Consider the following 23,390-nt stretch of genomic DNA (forward strand, 5'->3'; position numbering starts at 1 on the left):
ACGAGACACAGCGCCATACATTCGATAGTGTTTGAGTCTGGTATTGCAGCTCGCTGAACTGTACTGAAGGGAATTGAGCTGCAGTACCAATGACAGCCACTACCAAAAGTATGGCACTGTGCCGGGTAGACAATGAAAGGGACACGGCACTCCCTCAGCTAATAGGATTTGAACCCCAACTAATCTGATATTGAGATCCTATACTATTTAAGTATTTTCAGGGGACACCTTTATTACTAGAACCACCATGGGAGTCATTCATGACTCTTTCAGCAATTCAGAGGCAGTGCAGTAAAAAAAAGTCACAGCAGTTATAGTCTGAAGTAGCTAATTCTCTCTGCACATCGTGTCTTACATAAACTATGCATGCTATGCATCCTTAAATACTTCATAGTACTAGAATTTAATTGATTTTTGATTTACTGAAGGCTCCTGGGTCACCCGAGGTGATCAGAATGAGGAATAAAGAAGGACAAGGATTTTTTTGACCAGCAAAACACATTAAATCTGAAACCCTACATTCACGTAATCTGGAAATTCATTTTTACCTACTAAATATTTCTTTTTCTGGGCATAAAACCCTGATATTTTTTATTCTGCCAGAAGACCAGTTAGAAGCAGACAGATTGGGTTTTTAGATTTTTGTTCTCTTTTCATGATTATATTAATTATTATTAGTGTTGGGCAAACCAAACCAGTAAAACCCTATTTTAGGTGAACTTTGTTAAAAATTTAGTTCAACGAGAACCTGAAACTCAGGTGGTTCAGCAGCAAATTCATTAAAAAAAACTTGAAACTAGCATTGAACCCTGTCTAAAAGGCCCGTGGAGGTTGTGACTCAGTCGTTGGCACTGTTGCCTTTCAGCATTGGAGTCATAGATCGAAATCTGCATAAAAACAACTTCTCCATGGACTTTGTAAAACCCCAGACAGATGTTATCCGTGGTCAGATGTAAACCTAGTATAACATTGCTAAGTACTCGGCCACCATGCTTCTGTTCCACCTTCTCCTCCACAGCCTCCTCTGAAGGAAGGAAGAACATTGGTGACTCATTGGTTAGCAGTGTTTCTTTGCAGTGCTGAGGTCCTAGGTTCAAATTTGACCAAAGACAACATTTGTATGGAGTTTGTATGTTCTCCCTGTGTCTTTCTTTGAAGGGGGAAGAAAGAAGAAGCAGCCTGGGGTTGAGCGGTTAGCAGTGTTGAGTTGCAGCGCTGAAGTCCTAGGTTGAAATCTCACCAAGGACAACATCTGCATGGAATTTTACAAAATCTATGCAGATGTTGTTGTTGGTCAAAATTGAACCTATGACTACAGCGCTGCAGAACAATAGTGCTAACCGCTCAGCCACATCCATTGGAAAGCCACCACCACCATTTCAGGGTTCTTAGACAGTGTTCGGTATTAGTTTTGGAAGTTTTTATGAACCTCTGGTTTGGTTCAAACAAATTCAGACCGAACACTTTGATGAAATTTGGCAAACCAAACTTTTTGAAAAGTTCTCTCATCTTTATAATCATTGGTAAAATTTTAAACAATATCAGTAGTGTAGTCTTTCTCTCTAATGTGCACAAAACTAAGCTTCCACACCCTGCTGTAATTGTGCTTCTTCCAGCATTCACTGAAGAAGAGGCCTATGCCTCGAAACGTGTTTGTGATTATTCCAATTACAAAATTAAGACAAGTCAGACTTATTCATCCTGTCTTTTGGGCTTTTTTATATGTCAGGGTCTGCACTATGTACTGGCTTTTTCTTCCCTTCTCTGCTCATTCCATATTACAGCTATTGCCCCCAGTAACGGCATTAGCTCTAGTATCATAGCACCTTCAGTGATACACTGCCCTCAATTTATTTTCTGACGCTGGAATACCTCATCCCTCATGGGGCACTTTCTTCAAGACCACAGAGGCGCTCCCCCTGTTTTTCTTTGTCTAGCCACAATAATAACCATATTAAAGAGGTTGTCCAGTTGTAAACTATTGATGGCCTAACCTCAGGACAGACAGTAGTTCGGCGGGAAGTCTGTCATCCTGGATCTCCACCGATCAGCTGTTTACCATGCCAGTGCACTCATGTACTGACCTGATTTCTGCAGGAAGCAGACAGCTCCGTTCTTACTACAGTGGCTATGATTTGTTTAACAGGCAAAGTTGCCATTGAAATGAATGGGAACTTGGCCTACAATACCAAGCTTGGTCACTGCAGTAAGAACTGAACTGGCTTCTTCGTGCAGAAATCAGTGCAGTGCACTAGCACGCTGGCCCGGTGAATAACTGCTTGGCTGGGTCCTGGGCGACAAACCCCCTGCCAATCTACTATCGATGACCTGCTCTGAAGATAGGCCATCAATAGTTTACAACTGGAGAACCCCTTTAAACTATTGATGGCTTGGATAGGCCATCATTGATTAGGGTCCGTGGGAACCCCAACCTGTTCGCCTTGCTGTTGTGCTCAGTCACAGAGCTGATTTCTCCAAGAAGCAGACAGCTCTGTTCCCATTGCAGTGGCCCAGCTTAGTATTGCAGGAAAGGTCCCATTGAAGTGAATAGGAACTTTGCTTGTAATAAAATGGCCAGAACTTGCACAGAAAAAGCACTCATTCATTTGAATGGGGTTATTCACAAATGTCTGAGTTTAAAAAATAGATGCACGTCCACTTCTTGGACAAGACTAGGACATGTAATGTGCAGTTTTACAAAAAATGCAATAAAAATAACAGTAGAAACGTGCTAAAAATCACTGCAGGTGAATATACCCTATAGGAGGTCATGCTGTCAGTAAGTCATTTTTTTCCTTGAGTGGGGCAAACTGGCTTCTACCTCATTGGGGTTTGTTTTGCCTTCCTCTGGATCAACATAAGGGGGGGGGGACGTAATAGACTGAAATGGATCGACATGACTTTTTTCAACCTTACATACTATATGACTATGTTACATGCCAGCCACATGCTTTTCTGTCCTCTTGGTAGTCAGGTGCTTCCCTTATAGTAGAACAGAATGGTGTTGGTAACTATCATTTTGTGCGATTTCCAAGAAATCCACACCTTGTACAAGTGACTTTACCAATCCTGATCACTATGATTTATTTGCAGGTGTTGGGACACTATTGAAAATCCGATATGGTGGTGGATCATCAGAGGTCCCATTTTGGTCTCAATTTCGGTAAAGTATTTCACATTGCTTATAATAACTATAATTACCTCACAATATATATGAAAATGGTGTCAATGTGACTTTATGGTGTGAAGCTTAAAGGAAAATTCCTAGAAGAGCCAATGCCAATACCTTACACTGCCAATGTCTACATGGAGAACAAGGACTACCAAAGTGCTTTTGCTCTGACACCTTTTGCGTATGTCTACTCTTGTTTAAAGGAGTTTTCCTGGAATTACCTATCAGTGTTTGATCAGTGAGATCTGAACCTGTGATTTCTGATGATCAGCAAAATAAAGGGGCTGTGGTGCTGTAGCTCAGACACAGCGACATACATATGGTGTGACTATGCTTGGTACTGCAACTTAGTCATATTCACTTCAATGGGACTAATTAGCCATACCAAGTGCAGCCACCAATACAGACCAGCCACTGTACCTATGTAAACAATCATTGGATTGCTGCAGCTCTTTCTCTTGCTGTTTGGCAGAGGCCCCTGGAATCAGATCCCATTAATCAAAAGTTGAAGGCCCATAAATGTTTAAAGGTCCAATTGTACCTCACTATAGGCCATCAATAGTTGATTGGCGGCGGTCCATCATCAGGAAACCCAGCTCATCAGCTGTTTCCTGGCCCACTGCTTTTATGCATTGATACGATTTCTGCAGAAAAAAGACAGCTCCGTTCCCCCTGCAGTGGCTGGGCTATGTATTACAGGCAAAGTTACCATTAAAATGAATACAAACTTGTCCTGCAATACCAAGCCTGGCCACTGCAGTTGGAATGGAGCTGTCTGCTTCCTGTCAATATCCGCTCCATGCACCAGAGCATTGGGCCAGAGAACAGCTGATCGGCGGGTGTCCCTGGCAACAAACCTTTGCCTGATCTACTTTTGATAACCTATCCCGAGGACAGGCTATCAATAGTTCACAACTGAAAAACCCCTTTAAGGTCCATAAGATCTGGTTTAAAGCCCTTTAAAACGGAAAATTAATTTTAATTCCTGCATAAAGTCTCCCTTTTAGAATCACTTCTTTGCATGTTTCCCTAGGATAACGCTTTGTGGCCCTGTGCTCTGGTAGCTCAATGTGATCAAAGAAACACTGAGCCTTTAGTTAAGTCACCTGTGCAAGAGAAATCAAAGCTGCTAGGAGCGTCTCCCATCTCACGAAAAGGGAGATGAGCTGTCAGTCTTAATATGGCAGGCATGGAAAGACCAGTGCAGCCCACCCCCATGACTCTGAGCTCACCTCCGGGTCAAACTTCAAAGTTCATTCATACTGAAATGCTGTAGCGTTCCAGAATGAAACACTCACAGGGACAATAGGCTTCTCTGTCTCGGGTTCATGCTGCCCATGATTTGGGTAGCATGAATCTGAGGACAGAATCCCTTTAATAATCAATATAAAATCTTATACAAGAAGTACAATTTAGAAGTTCCACTTCAAAAATATCAAACATTCTCCAGTGTTTATGCCGTTGAGTTGTCCTCTTCTGCCTTTTTGGTAAAACTTTTATTCTGCCATATTATAATGATCCAGGAAAGCTGGATGACAACTGAAATAATCTCCAGCTGAAACTAGGGTTGTCGCTCAGTTTTCCTTGAAGACTCTTGACTTAAAAATTTACTGTTATGGTATCCTTACTATGCAGTTGCCAACAGTCCCAATTTTGATGAGGCTGTTCTGCAAACTAGTCCAGAAAAGGGTGGGGACTAGACTTATTTGCTTCAAAAGGGGTGTGTTGTTTCAGAACTGGGTGGGGCTTAAATTCCTCCAAAAATATGACAATGTTGGTTGCCTTTGCCAGAGGCAGATAAGAAATGGCTTAGTAAATTTCTTAGCAATGGGACAGAAGAGGACAACTCTTACTATATGTAATCAGAGTTACCTGTGGTGGTACATGGAAAAGCACTTCAAAGAGAGAAATGTATCAGAAAGGTCAAAAGTTGACCACATATCATGAAACCGATTATTGAAGGCTCTTCCTGCCGCACATCCCAAACGTGTAGTCTTGAAGGAGAAGCTAGGAAAGCCATAGGTGATAATAAGTCAGTGTTTTATCTTGAAGACTACTATCATGATATATTAATATATAATAATGCATATACTGTACATTAGGAGGTGGCGTCTGTCTAGTATGCTGTTAAGTAGAGCAAATATATTATGCAGCATGTGTCACTTTAATGAGTTTGGTGCACTTTGCCTAACGGTGCCCGAATGAGTTACAGAAAATTGCAGCTGCCCTTTTATTAAGAGTAGGAGTCAATAGTACGATCATGCCACTGCATTTTATTAAGAGGGGGCATCACATGAGTTTAAAGGAACACTCTGGATAAAATGCATACACCATGTCATGCCTAGTGCAGGTATGGAAAGGGTGGAGCATGACACAGGGATCCTCTGGGGTGGAGCATGACACAGGGATCCTCTGGGGTGGAGCATGACACAGGGATCCTCTGGGGTGTAGCATGTCTCAGGCATCCTCTCTTCAGTGTTCTAGAAACTTTGTGTCATGCTCTGCCCCCTCAGCCTCTGCATTAGCCATAGCAAAATATATAAGTCTTGCTTGGACTGTTCCTTTAAAAGTTTTTGAGTTGTCAAGACATCTGTTAAGACAACCAATATGACGACCATCATTATTGCTTTAAAAGGAGTTGTCCCCAATATTTTTAGAGACCTGAATGATAGTTAAAGGGGTTTTTTGGTTAAAAAACATTGTAAAATTAAGAGCCTCATCACTTAAAACAATAAAACTAGTACTTACTCTCCTCAACCCCGGTGATCCAGTGCTGCAGCCCCACAATTCACCTGGTCTCTGTTGATATCAGAAATCAGGTGATCGGTGCCTGCCTGCCAATCAGAAGCTGCAGCATCACCACTCATTCTCCTGGCCTCAACGCTAACATCCTGGGTGCCATGATGTTAGGAGGTCAGAATGCTGATGCTGCAGCCTCCTGATTAGCAGGAGGTGCTCACCCGATTTTCACTGTCAGCAGACCAGATGAATCGGGGACTGCAGCGCTGGATCACCGAAGCTCAGGAGGGCAAGTACCTGTTTGTTTTGTTTTAAGTGACGTGGTTCTACATTTCAAACATTATTGTCTGACCGGGCAACCCCTTTAAATCTATTTATGCAATTCCTCTCTGCAGTATTAATGAATAAATGGGTAGTTTTTAGATTACTTTTTACTAAGTTGCCTTTTATTGAACTATATGAATATAAAACACTAAATATTTCAGTACGTATTTTTTGGTTTATTTCTAGGCTTCAATTTAATAACAATTTTCATTGACCACATGGAATATCAAAAATTAGTTTTTTTTTTAGCTTTTTGGGGTTCACATTTTTCCCTAGGTACTGTTTCTAATTAATGATTAATGATTAATACCTGAATGCATTATATTTCCTGTGACTTGTTCTTCGTTGTTTGATTGCTTGCGTATATATAATTGTCCTAACTCCTGATTAACAGTTCTTGCTAAATACCGACCTCTAGCCGCCATGTCGTCTGTCCGCTGTCTGATGCTGATCCGTCTCGCATAGCTGTGTTCTATGGGCTTGACATCATCATACTTGCGATGTATGACACAAAGTCCCAAGCAGGTTGATGTCAGGCCCAAGATGGCTGCCATCCTATCCTGCTATACAAACATGAATAAATTCCTCCGGGGTCGTGAATTCAAGTAGAAGACAGGTTATTGGCGAATCATTCACATTGTTTTTCTTTGCCGCTAATGTCTCTCTTTTTATTATTTTTGCAGATTTTTTTAGGGTGTTGTTTTGGAGTAATGGGACTCTTATTCTGTTTCCTTGTAGGTCAATTTCATTCTTTTCATCTGCATCATCAGAATTTTGGTTCAAAAATTACACTCGCCTGATGTGGGAAGAAATGAAAACAGCCAGTATAAGTAGGTGACTCTTTCATTAATTCTTGTACATTCCACTTCACTGTATATTGGGTATACAAAACGCGTCAACACCCTCAGGATCCGAACAGACAAAATCCAGAAGTGTTGAAAAATGCAATTATAGCGGTCTAAATACATATGTATTTGAGACCATTAAAGTGTATTCTTCACCACTTCTTGATATTGCCAATATAAGACAAGGAAACACCAGTCCTGCAATTTTATATGACTATCTTCCACTCTTGTCTATGGACTTTGACTGCCATTGCCATATAGCCTCATTCAGTGAAATGGGATATGTGGATGGAATGCAATACCCAAACCAATACACAACCCATGGCAGAGGCGTAACTTGATGCTCCTGCGCCCCGATGCAAAACTAGTAACAGGGCCCCAACTATAATGCTTTACTCAGAGTACTGGGTTCCCTATATGGAGAAGAGAGGCCTTATGGGCCCCCTAAGGCTCCTGGGCACAGGTGCAACTGCATCCCCTGCATCCTTTATAGTTACGCCCCTGACCCATGGACAAGAGTGCTGCAGCTTTTGGAAAAAAAAGTTCCTTTTAATAATCCCAGACAACCCCTAAATAAAGCTACAGTCATAGTGTTTGCTGATTTCTTGATAGGGGTTGGAGCTTAGGGTGTCACTAGTGTTGAGCAAGCCGAACCAGTAGAACCCTGTCTCGGGTTGAACCTATTTCGACACAAACCCAAACTGAGCTTCTAACAAAGTTTGGTTTGCTCAACATTAGACCTGAACACTGTCTTATACAGGGCTTTTATCTGGTTATACACCAGCTTTAGATGAACGTTCGGTAAAAATAGAACTCATTCGGACCAAACCAAACTCTTTGCAAAAGTTTGGTAAAACTGCCAGTCCAAACTTTTCAATAGTTCGCTATCACTAGGTGTCATTATATAGATACCCTTTATTATATGGGCCTTTCCTGGTCATACTATTCCTCTATGGTGAGCATATATAGCATTTATAATTTAGCTTATGAGAATAGCTTGACATTGTGCTAAGAGAAGGGAAGAAAGAGCTGCTTCACTTACTGTCTGGACACAGAGCTGTTTAATATATTGCTATAGAGATAACAAACTATGAAATAAAATGACTTGAAACGTGAAAATTACTCAGTAGGGTGAGCAGAGGGGGTTAAGATGACTTTGAAAATAGTGCTTGTCACCAAAGTCCACTTAATCTACGGAGGATCTATAAACTTGAGTCTTTACTGTTAGATCACGGATATAATCCAACACGGTCATATTTACAACCTCTTTGAATTTGTACAAGTTTCTGTCTGCAAAGTTCATTATGATAAAACTTTACTAAAAAGTGTCTCATTTAGGCTGACTTTCAACAAAAATATTGCACTTTGCAAGCCTTCTCCTGGCAGTAGCTTATGAAATGTGCTTCCTAATTAAGGCAAATTCCATCTCATGTGCCTTTCAGTATCTGGTGCTTAGAGGCTTCTGAAGAGAGCTTGTTTATTGGGGCATAAGTTCTCCTGCCAGGCATCTTTCCAGCGGCATTTCGTGCCGAGCGGCTGTAACTCAACCATGCAATGACTCTTTTGTGTTCAATATGGCTGTGTGTACCAGGAACATACTTGTCAAATTTGTTCTCATTAACTCTTGTTACTGCTAATGAGATACATTTTGTTTGCTGCTGTAACTTAGTTTACATGAGGGTTATCAATAAATAATATAAACACCATGCTGTTGTAGCCTGCAAAAGCGATGGAGCGTCCTGCAGTGCTCTAGAGATAAAGAAGAAAACATGACAAGGTGTAAGCCATCGTTAGGAGATTGCAATAGTTTATTTGTTAGAATGAAAATATAGAAATATATATATATATATACATATAAATGCCACCATTAGTCACTGCTTTCACATTCATGCATTCAATACCAGCTGTATAAATCCATATGCAGTGAGCTCCCCCTAGTGGTGGCTGCAGCCAGCAGAATTTTACCATTTTAAGGGATTGCCCAATTAACACGTTCTGTACTGTATATCCATTTTCCCCACTTCTGTTGGAGAGGCCCGTTCTGAATTTTGCTGTGGGTCCTAAGATTTCTGTGTATGTTTCTCGTACCTGAAAGTGTAATATGACTAGAAATTCTGCTCCTGAGTACACCTAAGGGACCATCAGGACAGGCACCCTCTATACATAGGACTATGGTAGATGTGCTCATTATTTTGGATTGTTCAGTACCATTTAAATTAAGTTTACAGGCGTAACAAAAGTTCTTCAGCTTTAATATATTTGGTGCTTCAATTCTTTACTATTTTTAAGATGTCCATTTATTGTCAGTGAATCGGGAAATTCCTTTGTATACATTATATGGAGGAAAACCATGTCCCTTCCCAGCCCTAAGGTTCCCAGAGACAAAGTTTGTTACAGTGCACCAGGGCTGGTAATTCACTATGTAATAAACAGCAGCAGCCCAAATCCCATGCTAATAGCTATAAATGACTCTGCTTTATGGACAAGCCCTTTAAAAGGGTTATCCAGCCTTGTAAAATTCATGCCCTATCTGCAGAGTAGGCCATCAATATCTAATTGTTGGGGATCTGCCGCTTGGGATCCCTTTTGATCAGCTGAGTGAAGGGGCTATCACGCTCATAAGAGCCCCATTTACTCTTAAGTGTTTACATCTGAGCGTGATGGTGCTCGCACTGCAGAACACTGGCCATTCTGAGTACTACAGGCTTGTCCCATTGACTTCAATCATGATCATCCTCAAATGTAAGCATTGAAGAGGCTGCAACGCTTCAGTCAAGTGATTGGTGGGGGTACTGAGCGTTGGACCTCCACCAATCAGATATTGATGGTCTATTGAGGATAAGCCATCAATTGTAAAAGGTTAAATAACCCCTTTAAAGCTTCCATACCACCCTAAAAAGTCAGGCAAATGGATATATTTCATACCCCAAAGAGTGAATGCAGCCCCCAGACACTATGGAGGATATTTATGCCCATTTTCTGGTTTGTAAAACTAGTAAATTTTGGTACATGCTATGTTTACCCTTAAAATTTAAGACCTTCTGTCGCCACCATCGAAAAGTGAGGAGAAAGAGTGTGAGGGGCTTAATGGGTGGTCCTAAATTACAGCGGAAATTTCTATCTGCTGGTAACAAATGTAGATTTTAAATTCTAGCACACAAACAAAGATGCGCCAAATTTATTAAGAGGCATGTGCCTCTTAATAAACTTTTAAGAGGGTTTTCCAGGGCTAAACTATTGATTGCCTATCTTCGAGATTGGTCATCAATAGTTGATTGACTGGGGTCAGCCACTCGGGATCCCCCTGATCATCTGAATGAAGAGGCCTCAGTGTTTGGGTGAGCTTTGCGGTCTCCTCTCAGGCATGTGATGTCATATTGATTGGTCACAATGGCAGCCAGTCCCGTTCAAATGAGCTGCAATACCAGGCCCAGCCGCTGTAAAATGTACGGTGCATTGCCTGGTATGGAGCAAAGTGAGAGCCACATTCACCTGAGCTCTTATGTCACTTCAATGAGCTGATCAAAGGGGATTCTAAACGGCAGACCCCAGCCGCTCAACTATCCTGCAAACATCTTTAACTCCCATCATGTTATAGTTTAAGACTAACATAAATTTCCTGAAGGCCGGCAACCTACAACCTTATCCTGGTTTTTACGTCCATGAACACCTTCTTGCAACTTTGTAACAAATACTGTAATTTTTCAATAATCAAAAAAACTGCATGAAATCTTAAACTGTAGCAATTTGTAACCTGACTGCAACATTTATATCCATGGCTGGAAACTCCTATCCCTGATATGGTGTAACTAGGACATCCGTGGTGGGGAAAGGGTTATAAAATAAGTCTGATAGTACAATAAATGCTGTAAATACCAGGGAAGTGTTTATTGACCGCATCCAAATCACAATGTAATCATTGCAAGAACAAGGCTCAGAGTATCGCGGCGGGGAAATCCTGGTGTCACATAATGCATCTCCTTACAATAACAGCGAGAAATCTCTTCCGTTCTCGCTTTTATTAGCAGAATCCTTCAAAGCAACCTGGCAGATCCCCAACGTTTTATCAGATTAGGAGAAGCTAAACATTCATTTAGTCAAATGGTTGAGAAATAAAAGTGTCTCCTGTTTCCAGCTTTTCTCTATTCAGTATTTTCTGTGTATGACTTAAGGAGATTCTCCAGGATTTAAAGGGGACCTGCTGTCACTTAAACCTGCCTGCACCAGTAAAACAATGACATCATGCACTTTTCAAAATGTGTCTCATTATACTTTTTGATCAGTGCTTACCTTAAGAACAACACATAAACTTTTTCTGCATGGTAATTCCTGGCGAGCGGTCCGGTGAGCAGTCCAGACCGTCTCCTCTGGCCATACTACGTCCCCCTAAGACCACCCCTCTCTGGCACTGTGACGTGGTGATATGGTAGATGTCATCCACATGCTGCTCAAAATATGCATCAGCTGAGGTACCAGTGATTATACACCTGGAAGTGGGGGTTTTGCAGCGCATGCACCAGTCTGGTATCTCCCATCCTGTGGGTGAGACTTTGAGCGGCACATCCTACATCATCCGAGGGACAGTATTGGGGGACGTAGAGAGACGGACTGGTGTAGAAAAAGTTTATGTTCTTCTTTAAAGTATGCACTAATCAAAATACATTTGGAAAAGTACATCTCTGCATTGTTTTACCAATGTAGGCAGGGATGCAAAACTGTTGACAGGTTCCCTTTAAAAAAAAAAAAAAAAAATCACTTTTTTTTTTAAAGAAACAGCGCCCTCCTTGTCTTTAGGTTGTGTGCGGTACTGCATCTCATTTCTGTTCATGTAAATGGAGTCACAATACCACACACAGCCTAAAGACAAACCTGGTACTGTTTCTGGATTAAGAGCAGACTCTTTCCTTGTAATCCTAGACAAACCCTTTACATTTAGTATACAGTAATGTTGAATCACGGGAAGCCTAAATCAACTCAGAATTTCATTTTCAGTCACAATTATTACCCCATTATCTAACCCCCACCCATATCATACAATGGTCCAGGAAGCTGAGATACCAGATGTTGTTTGCTACGTCCTGTTGCTTCCTGCTTTGATGCCCTGGTACTTTCTCCTTTTAGTTAAGGGCCCAAATGCACTCAAAACTTAGAAATTCAGATGGAACTACAGGTACTATTCAATTCCCACATGTCCAGGATGCTGAGAGAAGGGTTGTCGTTTGCGGGGTATTTGTCTATGCAGGGTATTAATGCTTTCTACTGCCGTGTTAAAGCTTAAAGAGACCATGTCACCATCTTTTTGCATCCCTCTCTGAGGGCAGCGTACGGTAGTGCCAGTCACACTGATTACAGTGATATGTCTGCTGGGTGGATCTGTGCAGGAGTTTTGGAGAAACTTGCATTTTATCAGTAACAGCACATGCATAGAGGACTACTTAAAGTAGCCCTGGATATTCAAGAACTGCAGGCGTGCTACACACACCCCGCTCCCCAGCCAATGATTGACAGCTGTCTGCCTATTACTGTACATGGAGAGCTGCCAATCATTGGCTGGAGGGGGGGGGGGGGGGGTGGCTAGCCATCAGCTCATGAATATGCAGAACTAGTTCTGTGTCTGGCTGCTACTGTAAAGGTGCAAGTTTCTCCAAAACTACTGCACAGACCTACACAGCAGATATATCACTACAATCAGCCTGACAGGCACAATTCCATGGCGAGGGCAGCAGGAAAATGTTGCTGGGTGGTTTTGCTCACATCTTAAGATTTAAAGCCTAGATTGGCTCAAAACGTGAAAATTCAGATGTGAATGCAGGTAAGACTGGGTGCACACTTGTGTTATAAAAAAAAAATGTCTGGACGTTTTTATATCCATGTCCATATTGGGTCCGTATTTGGTTCACGTGTCCATTTACTACACGTGCCATCTCTTTTTTTACATCCACACAAAAAAAATTAAATAAGTCCAATTGTTTTTTTCTACACCTTTAAAAAAAATGGACAGCACACAGATACCAGCCGTGTACTGTCTGCTTTTTTTTTTTAAATCTCCATTGACTTGAATAGATTGGTTTCATCTTTAAATCCCATCAGAATAGTACATGCAAAGAGTTATTCTCTTAGTCTGTGTCTGTGTGAAATGTTCGGTAGTGTGTGTTGAACCCTAGAATATAATATGTGTCTACTGCACACTGATGAGGGGCAAAACCCCCCAAAAAACAGCTGTCTGTGTATGGTTTTCTGGCTTGGTTTCCTATTCCCAATCATTGTTATAAAGACCTGTATAAAGGGTCTGACATTGATTTGAAGGAATGCTGCCATCCAATAGGTGGTGCTGCAGAGTTATTGTTCCATCTTCCTTTATTTGCATAAATTACCCAGAGGAGCATGCCTGGCCGTATAAGCCTTCTCACTCACTTTTTAGGTGCCTTTTTACACCCCTTTCAGGTGCTTTTCTTGGGGAGAGATGATGCCATCCCCCATCCCACTCCCCCCCTAGGTGTCTCCTGGGTGCTGTCCTTAAGGAGAGAGACACCCCTCTTGACCTACACTTCAACCTCATATCTCATTTCTTCCTGTCCAGTCAGCTGAGATAAGGGGTGCTGTTTGCAAGGACTGTTTAAACTGTTGCTATTACTGGTTCATAAACAGAATAGCATTTCTGCAGCGCCAAGAAGTCAAAAAATAGTTAAGCCAAGAACCTCAGGGCACAATTAGCCACCCAGCCTTGTGTGTTCAGTAATCAACTTTTTAATTTTTTTCCCCCACTTTTATCACAACCAAAGCAGACTGAATGTAAATTTGTGAATAATGGAAGCAACTATCAGAAATGACTGCCTGCCCTTTAAGGCTTGGTGACATTTACCTGTCAGTATGTGATGTGCCGCGCGTATCATTACTCTACCTCTATTATAACATAATCGTCCAGTGAAGGTGAAGCTCCTTTCATTATTTGTTGCTGCCTGAATGAAACGATAACAGCGCATCATATATATCTTTTATAGCCACTAATAAAACCCACTCAAAGGTGACAGCTGCGTGATGCACAGTTAGATGCTCCCTACGCCAAAATCGGCATGCTCTGTACAGTAAGGGATTACAGGCGAGAGGGATTGGATAAAGTTCTCAGTTATTCAGTACCCTGACCTATTAGCCAGAGCAAAGAGTGACTATAAAGAGTGCCACCTCTCTGGAGGACCCAGCACATCTTTGCACTTCACTGACAGCCCACTGAATCCAAATAGAGCTGTGTAATACTTTCTTTGCCATGTGGTGGCACTGTAGGAAAAATTGAACACTGAGTTCCCTCATAGATCACAGCTGATCGGTGGAGGTCCCAGTAATGTGAACATTCTGCGCAGGAAACTTGGTACTAAAAGGCATTGCCTGAGTTAGAAAGTTCTTTTAGGGAGGTTGTCTGCTTGCATGACACTTTTTTAGTATAACCCTTAAATCTGTTAAAAAAAATAAATAAAAACAGCCTTACTTTCTCAGCCTCTCCTTTGGCGATCCAGTGCTGCAGCCCTACGGTCATCCTGGGCTTTGTTTAGGAACGGATACCACTTGACCAATCAGAGCCATGATGCCAGAAGAATGACTGCCGCAGCCTTTCTATGGCAGTGGTCAAGTGGTATCCATTCCCAAGCAAGAGGGCAGCGGGACTGCAGCGCTGGATCACCAGGGTAGAGGATGGAAGTACCACTACTTCTGTTATTTTAACATACTTGAGGCTATACTTAATTAATGATCCAGCAACCAGGCAACCCCTTTAAGGAAAAATGAGATTTCTTAACCTGTGTGAAAAATAGAGGGGGCTCTTATAGCTGGAGTATGAAGGAATGGCTACTATGCTGGCAGCTGTACAGTGGCTAAGAGATGTGGAAATTTAATGATTTATTATACCTCACCATTATCCTAAACAGGGACCACAATAATGGGGGCATATGGAAACCTAAGGATGTACACATAAATCAGTAGGAAGCACTACTTACACCTAGAGCTTTATTAAAGGGAATTTCCCTCATCATTTTATAATAAATCTTTGACACAGAGCTGCAAATCCTCTGCTGAACTTAACACGGCTTTAAATGATAGGGTTCTGGGTATATGCCGCCACCACTAGGGGGAGCTCACTGCATTGAGATTCATAGTTCTAGCATAGAACTCAATGAATACAAAATCTATGCAGTATGTTACCACTAGTAGCAGATGAAGGTAATGCTAAGGCAGAAAGTAGTTGGGTTTCAAAACCGCTCTCAATGGGGTCTTCGTAGTAGTACCATGGTGAACTTCTTTGGAGAGGGGTTCATAGTTAATAGGATCCCATGCTTGTTACTAGTGTTGCGTGAAATTAAACAGTGGAACCCTGTTTTGGATCGAAATTCGTTAAAAGTTCAGTTTTGCACAAACTCAAACCTTGGACTTCTCCTCTTCCTTTTCGTCTTCATCCTCTTCTTTTTCCTCCTCCTCTTTTTCTTCTTCCTCTTCTTCCTTTTCCTTCTCCTCCTTTTCTTTTTCCCCCTCCTCCACCCTGTTCTTTTTCCTCCTTCTTCTCCTCTTATTTTTACTCCTCTTCCTCCTCCTTCCCCTTCCTCTTCTTTTTCCTTCTCCTCCTCCTTCTTCATCTTCCTTTTCCTCCTTCTTCTTCCTCTTCTCTTTCCTCCTCTTCCTCCCCAGAAGTGCTTACAAACACCGCCCAGGTGACCTAAGAGTGTCATATAGGGCTTTCATGGCTCTTAGACAGTGTTATACACCAGTTATCAGTTTTAGTGCTTTTTGTAAATCTTTAACCCAAATTTAGTGAACCCAATGAACTGAACGTTTGAAAAGTTTGCTCATCACTGCTTGTTACCACTTGACATGCGCGTAATTTATGATCATATGTAGATATATCTGGAGCCTGAAGACCGATTCCAGGACCATTTCTGCTGCGCGATGCTTTTAATTAGGTAAAGTCCTTTAGACTAGAATTATCTTTTAAGACAATGAGTGAGCGGAGAACCAACGGCAGCGCAGGAGGGAGGAAGTAAATCAATTTACATTTAATATCTTCCGAAGACATTAACAACTTGAGTGCAGCGACTAAAGCTGCCGCATCAGCTGGAATGAGCATCAAAAAATCAAATGTTAATGTCCTCTGAGACTGCAATGCATAACTATAAATTACTAAACGGGTCACTCGGCCTGGAAAACGTTTCTTTACCCTTTAAGGATGCCGCCTTTAATTTCCGTTTTTTTTCCTCGCCACTTACAAAAAGTCCCAACTCTTTTATTTCTCCGTTGACGTAGCCGTCTGAGGACTTGTTGCTTCTTGCAGAATGAGCTGTATTTTTCAATAGCCCTATTAAATGTGACATATAATGTAACAAAAACTTTTACAAAATTTTAAGTGGAGTGAAATGAAAAAATGCAATTCCGCCATCTTTGGGTGGATCTTTTTTTTTCTACGTGGTGAACACCGCAGCAAAAATGATCTGATAACTTTATTCTGTGGGTCAGTATAATTGTGATTGTACAAAATGTATATATTTGTTATAGTACTACCTTTAAAAAATAACATGTAGATAGTTCTGTTGCCCTGTGTTTGCATGAGTTCCCCCCCACAATCCGAAAACATACTCAGGGAACTTAGACTTTGAGCCCCAAGATGTATAGGGCTGCGGAATATTGGTACTATTGAGCTTGTGTATCTAATCCTATGGTGTTGTACTTGCAGCTGTATCTAATCCTACTATTAGTGATGCTGAGCTGCTGTATCTAAGCTTATTCTGTGTTAGGACTTGTTAACAGCAGCATTGAAGGTTCCTCAACTGTTGAATTCCATCATTCAAAAACAGGATGAGAAACCAAACAAACCCCATTATAGTCAAGGGGCTCTTTGGTTCCATCGTATGACTGCTCCATTTTGTCCACTGGGTGACGTTTTCTTGCTCCCATCGTAGATATTAGAGATGAGCGAACCTACTCGGCCACGCCCCTTTTTCAGCACCGCGCTTTTCGAGTACTTCCGTACTCGGGCGAAAAGATTCGGGGGGTGCCGTGGGTGAGTGGGGGGGAGAGGGAGAGAGAGAGGGCTCCCCCCTGTTCCCCGCTGCTACCCCCCACTCCGTCACGCCCCCCGGCGCCCCCCGAATCTTTTCACCCGAGTACTGAAGTACTCGAAAATCGCGGTGCTCGATCAAGTAATTACTCGAAACGAGTAGGTTCGCTCATCTCTAGTAGATATCAAAAGCTCAGATGTGAACAAGCCCTTCTACTGTCTAATGAACTGCCTGGTGTATCTAACCCAACTATGTGTGATACTCTCTGAATAACGGATGTATCTAAGCATATCACATGTGATACCATCTGCTCAACTGTGTATCTAAGCCTTTCCTTATTTTCACGTTCATCTTCACTAAAACCAGTAGATAAAACTGGCCTTTGCTGAGACGCAGTTGATAATGATCCGCCTGGGAGACGAGTTATCTTCTGTTCTACTTTAGAATTGCTAGGATTATTCCTTTATAGAAGAAGATGGATTTGTTGGCGCGAGGATAATGGCTAATACCCAGTGACAGAGAGAGAATGGCGCGGCTGTCATCTGCCGCCACCCCTGGGACCGCGGCTCCTAGAAGTGCAGCTCCTCAGTGCCGAGACAAATGACCAATTAATAACTTGTGTGTCTTCCAGGAGACTGGCGAAGTCGACTCTTCTGCTCATCCCCCTCTTCGGGATACACTACATCGTGTTCGCCTTCTTCCCAGACAACTATAAGCCGGAGGTGAAAATGGTCTTCGAGCTCATTCTTGGCTCCTTCCAGGTAGGAAATGAAGAACTAGACTGGGGTGACGCAAATATTCAGGCAACCCTCTAATATACTTAAAGTTTCTTACACCAGTTTCTGAAATAAAAAAGTCACAAAGTTTTGCGCAAGCGGGTATTTGTGCAAAAGTTTGTGACTTAGTTTTTTTCTGCATCAGTCCCGCCATTTTTTTGAAGAAGGCGGTGCATTCAGAAGGGTGCGTGACCGCCCCAGACCGATAGATTAATGTAGGGTTTACATACAGCTGTGCGGACGTAAAAAAAAGTTAGAATGCGATGCGAAATCAAATATTTTCTATGAAAAAATCATTTTCACACAGGTGTTTTTTAACAGCATTTACCGTGCGTTTCTAACGTCGGGTTAAAATGTTGTACTGAGCCTCCATTGATTTCAATAGGGCTTCTCAGACGAGCGTTTTAGGTAAGCAATTTTATCGCGCGCTAAATGTGCGTCCACACTGGTGAGAAAATTGTGCGAGATTTGTGCATTGCGAGAGGCACAGATATGAACCCCATTCTTTTGCATTGGTTCATTAACATTAGCAATGTTTCCCTGCATGGCACCGCGTTGCGATGCTCTGCGGGGAACACCTCGCAGCCTGTCCTGCGTTTCTACGAGATCGCACATTGTTTTCAATGGGACGACAGCAGCAGCGCCGGCCCCATTGAAAGCAATGGGAAATTTGGGCAATTTCATCAGAATGTAAAAAACCTTTCAGCTATAATTCAAAGCTTTCTGACATCTAAAGTACAAGCCGAAAAATTCAGTTTGAAAATCGATAATTTTTCAAAATTTTCGGCAAATATTGGATTTTTTAAATAAATATGCGCAAATCCAAAAATTCCACCAAAATTCCCCACTAACATAAAGTACATTGTGAAATGAAAAAACTATCTCAGAAGCACTGGCATAAGTCAAAGCATTCCAAAACTGTCTGCAGGGGAAGGGTTAAGCGCACCGTGCGCCTGGCGTTGGAGATGCGGACTTAGTAAATGTCCCCCCTTGTGTTTCAGCTTCTCACTAGTTTCCAGCTCTCTCCTTATAATAACCCATATTTAAGGACTAAACCCCATCAATTATTTAGTGTGGATGATGATAGCAGCCAGGAAGTTAGGAGAGGAGCGAGAGTTATAACTGCATGCTGTTCCTATAGTAAAACTGGAAAATTGCATTGCGCGAACATAAAAATCGCATTTAAATGCAAATGTGATACAATTTTTTTTATCCTCCTATAAGGAATAATGGAGGATTCCGAAACACAATTGCCCATTAGGGCACGCAACAATTTTTAATCTCACACTAACGCTGCAAGCAAAAACTCGCTCATGCGCTGCTCCGACCCCCGTGTAGCGGTCGGACTTCATAATTGGCAGCGCAGCCCTCATTGAAATCAATGGGAGCTGTGCTTGTAATTGCAGGTGGGGTCCCATTAATTTCATTGAGCGCTGCGCCTGCAATTACAAGTGCTGGCTGCTACACATGTCGGAGCAGCGCTTCCGCTCCGATCCCGGTGTATCCCAGCAGCTGCTGCCTGGATAACCCTATAACCCACTGAAATCCATGGGTTAGTTTCCCGTGCGAATTCCATCCATATCACAATCAGATGGTATTCACACGGGAAACTCTTTGGTGTAACTATATCCGAAGGCTTATAACGAATTTATACAATGTTTCTGCCTCATTCTGTTTTTAAAAGAATTAATCTACATAAAAAGTTAAGTTGTTGTGTATACAATAATATAGTGTCCCCACAAGCAGAATAGTGAGTGCAGCTCTGGAGTATAATACAGGATGTAACTCAGGATCAGTACAGGATAAGTAGTGTAATGTATGTACACAGTGACTCCACCAGCAGGATAGTGAGTGCAGCTCTGGAGTATAATGCAGGATGTAACTCAGGATCAGTATAGGATAAGTAATGTAATGTATGTACACAGTGACTCCACCAGCAGAATAGTGAGTGCAGCTCTGGAGTATAATACAGGATGTAACTCAGGATCAGTACAGATAAGTAATGTATGTACACAGTGACTCAACCAGCAGAATAGTGAATGCAGCTCTGGAGTATAATACAGGATGTAACTCAGGATCAGTACAGGATAAGTAATGTAATGTATGTACCCAGTGACTCCACCAGCAGAATAGTGAGTGCAGCTCTGGAGTATAATACAGGATGTAACTCAGGATCAGTATAGGATAAGTAATGTAATGTATGTACACAGTGACTCCACCAGCAGAATAGTGAGTGCAGCTCTGGAGTATAATACAGGATGTAACTCAGGATCAGTACAGATAAGTAATGTATGTACACAGTGGCTACACCAGCAGAATAGTGAATGCAGCTCTGGAGTATAATACAGGATGTAACTCAGGATCAGTACAGGATAAGTAATGTAATGTATGTACCCAGTGACTCCACCAGCAGAATAGTGAGTGCAGCTCTGGAGTATAATACAGGATGCAACTCAGGATCAGTACAGGATAAGTAATGTGTGTACACAGTGACTCCACCAGCAGAATAGTGAATGCAGCTCTGGGGTATAATACATGATGTAACTCCGGATCGGTATAGGATAAGTAATGTAATGTATGTACACAGTGACTCCACCAGCAGAATAGTGAATGCAGCTCTGGAGTATAATACAGGATGTCACTCAGGATCTGTACAGGATAGGTAATGTGTGTACACAGTGATCACAGCAGCAGAATAGTGAGTGCAGCTCTGGAATATATTACAGGATGTAACTAAGGATCAGTACAAGATAAGTAATGTATGTACACAGTGACTCCACCAGTAGAATAGTGAGTGCAGCTCTGGAGTATAATACAGGATGTAACTCAGAATCAGTACAGGATAAGTAATGTATGCACGCAGTGACTCCACCAGCAGAATAGTGAGTGCAGCTCTGGAGTATAATACAGGATGTCACTCAGGATCTGTACAGGATAAGTAATGTAATGTATGTACACAATGACTCCACCAGCAGAATATTGAGTGCAGCTCTGGAGTATAATACAGGATGTAACTCAGGATCAGTACAGGATAAGTAATGTAATGTATGTACACAGTGACTCCACCAGCAGAATAGTGAGTGCAGCTCTGGAGTATAATACAGGATGTAACTCAGGATCAGTACAGGATAAGTAATGTAATATATGTACACAGTGACTCCATCAGCAGAATAGTGAGTGCAGCCCTGGAGTATAATACTGGATGAACTGGATAAGTAATGTAATATGTGTTCTCAGTCACTCAGCTGTTTATGTATATTAAATGTTATATGATTTTATCACATTAGACACTTTATATTACATGTTTATATAGGTTGTGGTTTATGATTCTTCTATTTCTCTAGGGTTTCGTGGTTGCGATTCTGTACTGTTTCCTGAATGGTGAGGTAAGAAGAGACGTTTATCATCAAACAATAGAAACACAGACAAACTAAGGATTATATATGAAAACTATCGCTGCATAATATCAGAGCAGCGGTGGGACCAGCAGCACCTCTATGGCTTATGATGGGGACTTAGAGCTCAGTAGTAAAAACATGCAGGTCTGACCACCACAAGGAAGTGTAAGAACATTTATCAGCACAGACACATAAGCAAAACATTCATTTTCAGGAGACATCATAGCCGACACCCAGATTGCCCAACCTCTAAACTGTTGTAGGCGATGTTGGCATGTTGTGGTTGAGGTGCGAAGATGCCCAAATCAAGGATCACATTTGAAACTCTGCACATTTTAGGGAAGTTTGCTAAAAGTTTCACAAGCAACTTTCCAATCATCACAAAAAGAAACTCATCAGGTTTTTGCTGATGGTCCCAGGACCACCTAGGACCTTGATTACCATTAGGATACATTGAAGACATTTTCCAGGACATTTACTGTTATTGATTTATCCTCAGAATTGGTCATCAATAGTTGATCAGAAGGGGTCCGCCGCTCAGGATCACCGCTGTTCAGCTGATCCCCAGGCCTACTGTCAATGCAGACAGTGCTGGAAACTGATAGCTCTGTCCATAGTGTAGTGGCCAGGTTTGGGATTGCAGGCACAGCTCCCATTGAATTCAATGGAAGCTGTGTCTGTAGAACCAAACTGGTTTACTGTAATGTTGACAGCGCTATCTGCTCCCAGTACTGACAGTGGCCTGACGATCAGCTGATCGGTGGGGATCCTGAGCGATGAACCTCTGCCGATCAACTATTGATGACCAATATGAGGATAGCTCATCAACAGTAAAGGTCCCGAAGAACCCTTTTAAGGTTATGTTACATTCATGGAAATATATAATATCCTATACATTGCTGATATGATAAAATAATTGTATCCATTCATAAGATAAAGTTATTGCGCAATTCTTTTTTCTTTTAATGTTTCAGGTTCAAGCAGAGTTAAAACGTAAATGGAGAAGATGGCACCTTGAGAGGTGCCCAGGAACGGACAAGAAATATCACCACCCTTCACTGGGCAGCAATGGGACCAACTTCAGCACCCAGATTTCCATGTTGACCAAATGCAGTCCGAAGACCCGGAGGTGTTCCGGATTCCAAGCGGAATTTTCTTTAGTCTGATGTAGGAAAGATCAATCTTTCAACTTCGGTGCAAGACATTTTGACAAATGATGGCATAACCACCTTAAAATGGATTCAGTGGGAAGACTGAACACACATTCTTTAGAATTGCACTTTATCGGGTTGCGTAACCCACTTACACTCTTCTCGACCAAGTGGACCACTATAAACTTTACCGAAACAAGACTTCTACCCTTTGTAGCGTCATACTGGAATGTCTTACAACACTTTCTTGAGCAAGTCTTTAAAAAAAGAGAATCTGAAGACACAGAAGTTCAAAATATAGTTTTAAAGATATATTTATTTAGTGTGAAAAACGCTATGAAGAAAAGATGTAAATGGACAAAAGGACCGGACATCCAAGCTAATAAGCTAAGAAGCTGTCCAACTGGGCTTCCTGGCCCGTTTTATATTTAACAATAGAAAAAACAATAAAAAGAAAATTGTATAGCGCTGAGTAAATCAAATCTTGTAGATAGAAATCTAACAAAAATGCACAAGACATTCTCTGAAATATCTATATTTTTTTCTTTTTTTGTAATTCTATATTTTTGAGTATGGTTTGCTGCCGCGCATCTGACTGGATTCTGCTCATGACCCGGCTGCTTGGCGAGTCAGTCTGGTTTTTTTGTGGTGTTTAGGGTTTTTTTGCTATTTTTAACTGTGGGAGCTAATATAGTGCATTTCTAGGCAGTCTTGAGTGAAGCAAAAAAATATATATATTTATAGATATATATATATAGATATATATATATCTATATATATATATATATATATATAGATATATATATAGATATATATATATATATATATTCTTTTTTAATATATATTTTATATATTATATATAAAGACATGACAGATAATGAATTTGTGCTGGAGCTAAAATACGTCTTACAGGAAACATAGAAAACAAATCTAAATGCTTGACCCGGT

General features: G+C 41.5%; 1 protein-coding gene across 1 annotated transcript in view; it reads left to right on the forward strand.

Annotated features, from left to right (window-relative positions):
- VIPR1 (vasoactive intestinal peptide receptor 1) overlaps positions 1-23,157 on the forward strand; it is a 221,795-nt gene extending 198,638 nt beyond the window's left edge. The window contains exons 9-13 of the mRNA XM_066584602.1: positions 3,094-3,163; positions 6,974-7,065; positions 17,749-17,878; positions 21,238-21,279; positions 22,266-23,157. Of these exons, the coding sequence (XP_066440699.1) occupies positions 3,094-3,163; positions 6,974-7,065; positions 17,749-17,878; positions 21,238-21,279; positions 22,266-22,457 (526 nt within the window). The 3' untranslated portion in view covers positions 22,458-23,157. The remainder of the gene's footprint in view (positions 1-3,093; positions 3,164-6,973; positions 7,066-17,748; positions 17,879-21,237; positions 21,280-22,265) is intronic.
- The last annotated feature ends 233 nt before the right edge of the window (positions 23,158-23,390 follow it).

The sequence above is a fragment of the Eleutherodactylus coqui genome, chromosome 12, assembly GCF_035609145.1.
Source record: "Eleutherodactylus coqui strain aEleCoq1 chromosome 12, aEleCoq1.hap1, whole genome shotgun sequence".
Taxonomy (NCBI): Eukaryota; Metazoa; Chordata; class Amphibia; order Anura; family Eleutherodactylidae; genus Eleutherodactylus; species Eleutherodactylus coqui.